This window comes from Octodon degus, unplaced genomic scaffold (genome assembly GCF_000260255.1).
Source record: "Octodon degus isolate 3935 unplaced genomic scaffold, OctDeg1.0 scaffold00002, whole genome shotgun sequence".
Lineage (NCBI taxonomy): Eukaryota > Metazoa > Chordata > Mammalia > Rodentia > Octodontidae > Octodon > Octodon degus.
This window is the reverse complement of record NW_004524578.1, coordinates 36,352,457-36,363,525: the sequence shown is the minus strand read 5'-3', so window position 1 is coordinate 36,363,525 and position 11,069 is coordinate 36,352,457. Positions and strand designations below refer to the sequence as shown.

At 35.0% G+C, this 11,069-nt stretch overlaps 1 protein-coding gene across 1 annotated transcript in view; it reads right to left on the bottom strand.

The window, feature by feature from the left end:
• Ugt3a1 (UDP glycosyltransferase family 3 member A1) overlaps window positions 1–11,069 on the bottom strand; it is a 63,576-nt gene that overhangs the window by 17,537 nt on the left and 34,970 nt on the right. The window contains exon 3 of the mRNA XM_004623437.1: window positions 6,066–6,177. Within this exon, the coding sequence (XP_004623494.1) occupies window positions 6,066–6,177 (112 nt within the window). The remainder of the gene's footprint in view (window positions 1–6,065; window positions 6,178–11,069) is intronic.

The following is an 11,069-nucleotide window of genomic DNA, read 5'->3' as shown; positions in this document are numbered from 1 at the left end:
AAGAATAAAGAATTATATATGTTTACACATAAGTCCAGAAATCTAACCATATACAGCACTGTAGCAGGACAGCCCTGCAACACTCCTTTTCCTGTCTCCTACCTTCATTCACTGCCCGCTTCCTTTTAAAACAAACATCTACCTGAGAGACAGCATGGCAGCAACCAGTCTCACACATATTTTAGAAAGAGACAAAAATGACCACAAATTTAAGAACAACAGTAGAAAATAACCACCAAGCAGATTAAGCAATTAAGCAGAGGGGAAAGACAGGGATCCTATAGTAGAAAAATAACATGACAAAGATAAGCCAATACGTCTCAGATATAACCATCAACAGAAATGGCTTCAGTTCACCAATCACAAGAAGCAAACTGGCAGAGTGTATCAAGAAAAAAATCCCAAGAATATGCCATAAACAAGAAACAAATTTAACTCAAAAAGAAATTCGTAGAAAGAAACTTGATGGAAAACAGTAGTCCATACAACAGGAACCCAGAAAAAAGCAGAGGTAGCTATTCTGGTTACTGACAATGTCAACCTCAAATCAAGAGTGAGTAAAAGAGATAAAGAAAATCACTACATACTTGTTAGGTGAAAACTGCAAGAGGAAGATATAACAATTATTACTATATATGCACACAATTCAGGAGCACTCAGCTACATACAAGAAATTTTAGCAGATATAAAAAGTTAGATAAGCAGTAATACAATTGTAATGGTACACTTTAACACCACATTGACACAAAGAGATAGATAAACCAAGCAAAACATCAGCAAAGAAATAACAGATCTATACCAAATTTGTGAAGAAACAAACTTTACAGAGTGTTCCACTTAAAATCAATAGAATATATGTTTTACTCAGCTGCACACGGGATGGTCTCCAAAACAGATCATGTGCTAGCACATAGAACATGCTTAAGTAAATGCAGAGGAATAAAAATTATCCCATGCATATTATCTGACCATAATGCAGTGAAATTGGAAAACATTGATAATAGAAACAGCAAAAACCCAGAAACACATGGAAATTAAATAACAACCTCCTGAATAATAAATGAGTCACAGACAAAATTAAAGAAAAAATTAAACAATGTTTACAATCAAACAAAAATGGAAATACAACTTACTAGAACTTGTAGGATGCAATGAAAACTGTCTTAGGAGGGAAATGTATAGCAGTACATTCTCACATTATGAAAACAAAACAAGCCCAAATAAACAATCTTATGCTGCAACTCAAGCTTGTAGAAAAAGAACAAGTCAAGTCCAAAGTCCAAAGAAGGCAGGAAATTATAAAGATCAGAGCAGAAATAAATGCTATGGACATGAAGAAAACAATCCAAAGAAATAATAAATCAAAGAGTTGGTTTTTCAATAAATAAATACAATTGATAAACCACTAGCCAACCTTATCCCCCAAAAAAGTAAAGAAAAACTTTAAATTCATGCAGTAGGGAATAAAATGGGTGAAACTGCTACAGATCCCATAGAAATTCAATAACTATTTCCAAAATCTTTGCTCTCATAGGATGGGAAACACAGAAGAAATGGATATATATATATATATATATATATATATATATATATCCAAAATTGAATAGAGAAAGTACTAAAATTCTAAATTTTTATATTTAGGGCTGGGGAGATATCTCAATGGCCTAAGTGCCTGCCTGGCAAGCACAAAGTCCCAAGTTCGATCCCCAGTACCACATGCCATGTCAAGCCCAGAATTCCTGGTGACCGATGGCATCCCCAGAACCAGGCATGATGGTGCATGCCTGTACTCCCAGCACTGGGGAGGCTGAGAGGGGGTGATCACCATGAGTCCAAACTGCACAGCAAAACCCTATATCAGAAATATAATATAATAAATTAACAATAACAAAATAAATATTCTGACTAACCCTATATCAGCCAATGAAATTGAAAATGTAATTTAAAAAATACTGCCAACAAAGAAAAGCCCAGGACCTGATGAATTCACAGTAGAATTCTACAAGGAATTTAAACAAGAATTAATGCCCACTCTCCTTAAGTTCTTCAGTGACATTGAAAGGGAAGCAATTCTTCAAAACTCATTCCTGGAAGCAAGTATTAATCTGATACCAAAACCAGAGAAAGATCCAATGAAAAAAAGAGAACTACAGGCCAATCTCCCTAATGAGCATAAATGCAAAAATCCTCAAGAAAATACTAGCAAACAGAATGTAGCAAATCATCAAGAGGATTATACATCACAACTGAGAGGGACTCATCCCCGCAACGCAGGGACTGCTTACTATACAGAAACTTATAAATGGAATACACCACATCAACAGAGCCTCATACAAGGTGTTGATCAACACTCATGATCATCTCAATAGATGTAGAAAAAGCTTTAGATATCAATTCCCAGAACAAAAAGAAGAAGGAGGAGGAGGAGAAAAGAAAAAGCTTTTCCAAGTTGAACAATCTTTCATGGTATTAAAAAAAAAAAAAAACTGCCGGGGAGATGGCTCAGTGGAATAAGTGCTTCCCTGGCAAGCTCAGGGGCCTGAGTTCGATCCCCGGTTCCACCAAAAAAAATAATAATAATAAAATAATAATAATAAAAAAGAAAGGCAAAGAGGAGGAGCAGAGTAGCCAAGAAGCATGGGATAACTACAAAAGATATAATATGTACTAAAGCAAATGCCCTAAAAAAAAGGAAGGTGCTTTAAAGATATTGAATAATGGAATAAGAATATTCCAAACTTAAAAGCAGAATCCAAACCCCCCCCAACAAAAAAAAAACTACAGAACCTCAAAATAGATAGTCTTTACATCAACTGGATAAAAACCATCTATGACAAACCAATAGCTAACATCATACTAAGTGGGCAAATTTGAAATCATATACTTTAAAATGAGGAACAAGACAAAGATGCCCACTGTCACCACTTCTGTTCAATATAGTTCTGGAAACATTAGCTAGAGCAACTAGAGAAGAGAGAGAAATAAAAGGAATCACTATTAGAAAAGAAGACATAAAACTATCAATATCAAAGACACCAAAAACTCCACCAAGAGACTTGTACATTTAATAAACAAATTCAGAAGCATAGCAAAATCCAAAGTCAAACTCAAAAATCAATAGCATTTCTATACACAAACAGCAAACACACTGAAAGAGAAAATATGCCTTTGATAATAACACCCAAAAAAGTGAAATACCTTGGAATCAATCCAACAAAGGAAGTAAAAGGGTTATACATAAAATTATAGTACTCTGAAAAAGGAGATTGAAGAGGATTTCAGAAAATGGAGAGATGTTCCTTAATCCTGAATAGGAAGAATCAACATTGTGAAATAGCTGTACTACCAAAATTGTTATACAGATTCAATGCAATCTCTATTAAAATACCATTAGCATACTTCACAGATCTAGAGAAAATATTCCTAAAATTAATATATAGCTAGAAAAGACCTACAAATAGCTAAAGTAATCCTGGGCAACAAGGGCAAAGTAGGAAGTACCACAATCCCTGACTTGAAATTATTCTTCAAAGCTACTGTGATAAAATCAGAATAATACTGGCAAAAAAAAAGAATAGACCCAAGGATTAAAGGCACTGACAGAAGATGGAGACACAGCTACAAACACACTCAGCTCCCTTTTCTATGACAAAGGAGCCAAACACATTCACTGAAAGAAAGATGGCCTCTTTCATAAATGGTTGTGGAAAAACTGGCTTTCTTCATGCCAAAGGCTAAAATTAGACCCATTCCTACCACAATCCACAAAACTGCAATCAAAATGGATCAAAGATTTAAATATTAAAACTGAAATGCTAAATCTTCTGGAGGAGAAAGTAGGTAGAAATCTTAAAGATATAGAGGTAGGTAGAGAGGTTAAGAACAAAAACCAACTTCATAGGTATTCTTCAAGGAGTCAACAGTCGGGATCTCATCTTTTTGAAAAGTTTCTGTGCATCAGAAGAAATCACCACCCGAGTAAAAAGAAAATCCACAAATTGGAAAAAAGAAAATTATAGCTAACTATCCCTCTGATGAAGGCCTTCTCTCCAGAACATACAAAAAATTAAAAAATATCAGACCTCTAAAATTCAAAGACCCAATACAAAAATGGGCTTCTGAGATGAATAGACATCTCACATATGAAGAGATACAAATGGCAAACAAACATATGAAAAAATGTTCAACATCATTGGTCATTCAAGATTCAAGACATTCAAGTTGAAACAATGCTGAGATGCCATCATATGACAGAAATAATGTCTATCATCTCCACTATTAGTAGTAGTGCAGACTGGTACAGCCATTATGAAAATCAGTAAAGAGATTCTTCAAAAAGATAGGATTGGAGGTTCCATTCAAGCCAGCTATTCCCCTCCTAAGTATTTTTCCAAAAGAACTGAGAACATCACACCACAGGAATGCACGTGAACCCATGCTTATAGCAGCACAACCTGTCACAGCTCAATCTTGGAAAAAACACAAATGCCCATCAACTGAGGAATGGATAAAAAAGATGTGGTCTTTTTATACAATGCAGTATTACATATATACAAAAAAGATAAATTAGAGGCTTTTGTAGGTAAATGGGTGCAACTGGAGACTGTGTTGGTGTGTGAAATAAATCAGACATGTGTGTGCAAACATCTTATTCTCTTGCTAATACTAGAACCTGAAAGAGTAAAAAAAATGAAAGATATAGGAGATACCAGAAAAGGGAAAGACTGTTCAATGGGAAGGAAAAGCTGGGAGGAGGAAAAGGAGAAGACATAGAAAAGAAAAAGATATATTTATGCATATATGCAGGATAGTTTGGATAATTGTACTGCTGGTTTCTGCTGGTCTATTGAAAGGAGCAGTTAATGGGTTTTTTCTGGGGTTTTTTTCTTTTTAATTTCTTACAACTTTCCTAAACCAATTTTGCAGATTTAAATCTTGTAAACTAAACAACTAATTTGAAGATAACGTTATACAATATGGCAACCATTGTTGAATTTCTATTACTTAGTTTAATGAAATTTGGTATCATTTCTGGGGTTTTTTCCATTTTTTATTCTTTAAAAAAAGATTTTAGCAAAATTTTGTGAACATATTCAATATAAACAGTATTTTCCAGAGTAACTAGCACAGAATTCTTTCTTGTAGTGCATAAGTGGTAAAAATTTTCAGAATACTGATCTCAGTAATTCAAAGTACATTCAACAACCATTTTGAATCAGTCTTCATGACTGAATTCTTGAGCTCTTGATCTCAAGCTGGGGATGAAGAGAATATAGACTTTAAATACATATAACTAGCAACACAAGATAATGTATAAGTGTTCTGTATCAGTCCTACAAGGAAGAAGATGCAGTCTTCCAACTGAGAAAAGTAAGAAAGACTTTGAGAGGAACAATTTAAACATCATCTTTGAGGTTCCAGGGAATTTTTAAGCATAGCAAACATGTTCAGGCCATTGTTCTTAGCTAAATCAGGCACAAATCTCTATCTCTTCTCCTTTACCTGTAGGAGATACTATGCATTTTAATAATAGCAAAAACTCAAATTATCTCTTATTACATATCATCAGACTACTCAATATTTTAGAGGGCATCTAATAGATAAACTCTGAAAGCATAAGATAAAAATGTATATAAGAACTCCCCAATTAGCAAATTTAGGTAGAAGGATACCAAATAAATGGGAAAAGTTGGTTCTTATTTCTCTGTGATGAACTGTTCAGATTTCTACTTTGGGTTTTTGGTTAGGAGATAACATTTGAAAATTATAGATGAAATGCTGCACTGAAGATATTCAAAAAGCAGCTACTCTTTCTTCTCAATTGTTTTGATAGCTACAGTAGAAGAAAGGGAATACAGAACAGTGACTGGGAATGAGGTGCTCTTCTATTCTATTTATCAAACTATCTGCTTAGCTTCTGTCCCCCTCATCCTTTGATTTATGCAGTCACCTGTAGAATTGTCCATTCCTTCATTTCTCTTAAACTCCCTCTTAGTTCATACATCCATCCTTGTTTTTATGACTAAAACAATGACTACATGCTTGAAAAAGTAAAAACAAATTACCTGCCATCCAATACTTCTACCAAGGAATGAATATGCTTGAGAATTTCATTTCTATTTTTTTCAGGTAGAACCCAATCAATGACCTTGTATGGTTTTTCTTCTTCTTTCAAATCTAAGAAAATACCAATCAATTAAAAAGGTAAAAGCATGTTAAAACACAGATTAACTTTAACATAATTATAGAAATATTGTTTATTTCATCGTTTCATTTCTGAGGGTGTTTGCTTTTTAATGTTTTGATTTGTTTTGCTTTAACCCATTCAATTGCATAACGTGAAAATACTGATTAAAACCTTACAGAGTCAGAGGGTACTGTCTTTGTTTTTTGTGGTACCAGAGATTGAACTCAGGACCCCGCACTTGCCAGGCATGCACTTATTCCACTGAGCTGTCTCCCTGGCCCTGAGGGAACTGTTAAATGATGAAAGTTTCCACTTAGAGCTCTCATTAAAGACAGTCCTAATATTTTTATCTTGTGGGTAGAATAGCACTATTGCAGTGTCAGATAATTTTTCAACTTGCACTCTTAATAATAGGCATGATTTATATTAAAATACAAGGCTTTACTTTCATTTCTACTAATCCCAGGACTCACTGGTTGATTGTATTCTTCAATTTCCTTAGTTATGAGGGACATGCATCTGCACTAACTTTCGTTACATCACTGGTATACACACAAAGGGACCTCAGGACACAGTGGTCCACCCCACAATCCTCAGACCACACAGCTAGTTGGTGAAAGCAGTGGCTGCACACTCAGGACACAAACCAATATTAAGAGCTTCTGGACTGGACACTTTCCTGAGACAGACAATGTGCCAGCCCCTGGTCCTAGCTAGTGTGACAGACAAGCTAGGACTTAGCATTCACGCAGGAACAGTCAGGTACGTAAACCTGAAAACACAACACACCTGCATATGTTCAGGTATTAATCTTGACATTTCACCTGAATGGAATCAACTGTTTCAAACATGGCAGTAATTATCATAATCTTTTCTATAATAACTTCATGTAAATGACCTTAATTCTCCAGTTAAAAGACCCAGCCTTGGGGCTGGAGAGATGGCTCAGTAGAATAAGCACTTCGCTGGCAAGCACAAGGGCCTGAGTTCCAAAAAAAAAAAAAAAAAAAGACCCAGTCTGTTATATGGGATTTAAAAATCAAGTCTGAGCTCTCTGTTGCTTGAAAAATCACACACAAGTAGCAGATACACACAAGCTGAAAGTGAAAGGATGGAAAACAACATTGTATGCAAAGGGCACCTGAAAGAAAGTCAAAACTGTAGTATTCATATCTGACAAAGCAGACATGAAGCAAATTTTAGGCATGCAATGCAAACAATGACACTATATACCCAACAACAAAATGTAACAAGTATAAGTAGACATCTGCCAAACACTAATGAACCTAATGAATTTATGAAATAATACTAGTAATAATAATAATAATAATAATAAGCTAAAGGAATACATAGGCCTTGATTCAACAACAGTAGTTGACTTCTACACTCACAAAAAGGGGAATCATTCAGAAAAAAATCAGGATAAGACTATCAGAGTTAAATAGCACATCAGATCAAAAGTGCTAAAAGATTATTCCCTAACATATTAAAAGCCATATACAATGAACCTACAGCCAATATTTACATTAACTAGACAAAAACCAAAAGCATTTTCTCTAAAATCAAGGAAAATGTAAGGATGTCCACTCTTTTCTTTATTAACAACTATGGTTATTAAAAATTTTACTGAAGCAATTAGGCAAGAAAAGGAAATATTAGAGATACAAATAATTAAAGACATACATGTATTCCTGTTTGCAAGTGATATGGTATTATATTGACCCTAAAGACTCAACAAAAGATTTTTAAAGTTGTTAAACATATTCTACAAAGTAAAGAGATATAAAATCACCACTACAAATCAATAGTTTTTGTCTACACTAAAAATGAACTATTTGAAAAAGAAATCAGGAAAACAATTTCATGGTCTCCATCAAATTTCATGACAGTCACCCATTCAGTTTCCATGGCAGGATTTCCTTGGAAACCCTCAGGTTTTATTGTTTTGTGACTTCAGACCTCCGTACTACTTCAGTTTCAAATAATAAGCCCACTCATCACACAGAGAAATCACATCCTATATTACTTACACACAACTACTATGATGCATACACAGCTAACATAATGCAAAAGTATTTATTTTCATTATAAAACTGTGATCTGATGTATTCCATCCAGGCTTATGCATGAAAAACTTGAAGATGGCTCCTGGGTGTACCACTACAATATGTGAAGTGCTACAGTAGATTTCTTCTCCAAAGCTATCTCCCATGTAAGAAGAGCTACTTTCAGACAAAATTCTCAATCCAAACATGAAGTATGTAATAACCATGGTTTCTCAGGCAACTGGGCTGTCAATCTGTTATTTATCATGGGAGAGTCTTGTCGAGTATGGTTTGTCCGGTGCTTGAAGTTGGGTCTCCCACCACCACAATCATCAAGTGCCAAAACTTATGCTTATTGACTGCTGTGGACCTTTGTCTACCTTTCTGTTTCTCCATGAGTTTTAAATTTCCTTTCATCATTTTTTATTTCTCAGTCTTTCTCTTTCTTCAGAATGCAGTTTCTACTTTCTTCTATGAACTCCTCTAAGTTAAAGATTCTGCCAAAAGAAGTAAAACATACCTGAAATATTTTGGGCACAGGGAACACAGGTATTAACAGAAAAGAAGACATTTATACAAAGACCTCAACAAAAGTGTCTACATCAGATTTTTTTCCACAATAACAGAAAAGTGAAGACAGGCAGACAGCCAAAATATTTATGAACAGGAAATTTAATTACTTAAAAATTAACAGACAAAAAAAGACCATAAAAAACTTGAAGATGTTGAACAGGGGAGATTCAGAACATTCATTGCAGGCTGTAGAAAATGTTTAGCATACATTTCATAGAATTAGAATTCACATATATTTGGGCATTTCACCTGAGTGGAAAAGAGTAAGCTCAAGTTTCAGGAGGAGGACAAAGCAACTGAAATTCATGTACCAGAACATCAAGGAATTTTCAGCTACATGAAAGAAAGTTTAAACTTGGAGCTCTCCTAAAAACAAGTCAGTAAATCCATCACAGCATACTCATCAGAACAGTGATGATCTCTAGAAATGATCTGGTCAAGCTTTATCAAGCTCATTCCTGGCCTTCCCTAGGCTTTCCTTCATTGCTGATTCAACTCTTTTTTTTTTTTTTTTTTCTTTGCGGTATCAAGGATCAAACTCAGGACCTTGAACTTGCCAAGCAAGCACTTATTCAACTGAGCTAACTCCCCAACCCCTGATTCAATTCTTAATACTTAATTTATATCTAAAAATGTTTTTCCATCCAATTGACAAAGTTGACATTGTTGACTTCTGTAATTTGCTGTGTGAATTCTGAGATGTGAAAGGTAATTGTTTTTTGTTTTTTTTTTAAATTTCGGTAATCTGAAACTGACTTCAAATTGTAAAAAAACGAAGATGTTCTCATCTTCCCTACTATGAGCTAAAGTGAATAACATTTATTGAGAAACAGGAAAGCCCAGGCATTAATTATAAACCTGAATGAGAGGTTAGGGACTTCCTTACATCAGCCATGAATCTTCTACCTGACCTATTCACCAAACAAAGCCTTGTGGAAGGAAGGAAGTTGCTTTATCTAAATGCTCAAAGGCTCAGACGATGGCATTAGTGTTTGTATCCAGCCCCCAAGAATTACTGATGTTATGGATAATGTGAGAAACACTCACAGAATTCAGATACAAGCAAGTTTTATTTAGCTGGCAGGACAGTGATCAGCAAGCTAAATAAGTCAAAGAACTGACTCTGGGCTTTGTTCTCAGGGGCGTTTAAACATTAACCAATTTCCTTACCATATCAAGCACTTTTTTTTTTTGTTTTTGGAAATTTATAAGAAATTCCAGGTTTTAGGGCCCTTTCAGTCACAAGATTTACATTCTCCCAGTGCTTGTTATCAGGCGAGAATTGGTCAATCTTAGCTTGCCCAGTTTTATCTCTCTGTTTTTCCAGATAATGACTGATTCCTCCTTTTATGGGCTTTAATGTTTAGCTAGAGGAAGGAATGAATGTTTGCTCATCTAAAGTTTAAGGAACTGTTAAGATGAAGGTTAAAAACAAAATGGGATCGCTTTGACCATGTCAGTATAATGAGTCAGACCTGCAAAAACAAAGATGACCTGTGTCTTAGGACATAATGTCTACTAATGATAAATGTACAGAAGCAGGGTTTTTGTTGAAATTTTTATTTTCTTTTAAAGAAATATTTTATTTCATTTTTAAATAATCAAAATGAATTATTAATTGAGCACGTACATGTCTTGTACACTCCACAACGTCTCAAAACTTGAAATCAGATTAGACACAATCACTCACCCTAATTTCCTGTCCCACACTAATTTTGTATATATCATGTAGTATTTATCAGAGCAACCCAAGAAAAATCAGATTCACAATGATGCCACATATACGTAACACCACTTAACACTTGATGCAGAAACTGCGTTTGTCTCCAGGTTACTGTTCTATACCACAGCCAACAAATACAGAATACCTCTGTTGTGGTTCCTTTTCTCACATCGCTGAGACAAAACACCTAAAGCCCAAAATTAAGGAAGGAAAAGGCTTATTTTGCTCACAGTCTGTGGAGATTTCAGTCCATCAGCTCTCTCCAAGGCAGAGAGGCACATGGTAGAAGGTGACAGCGCGTGTTGGAAACAGCAAAAGCAACAAGAGCAAGCAGAGCACAGCAGAAGACCACTCTCCTCCCTTCCTTTATATTCTACGCAGGCAGGGCGCGGGTTATGATCCAGTCACCCCACCCCCGTGGTTAGTGAAAACCAGCCAAATAGTGACATTATAGTTATTTAGTGTTTATATGTATTTTAAGGCTTTGTAAACCCTTCCCACACTCTTACAAACCTTTCCTATACTTTGTAAAAACACTTCT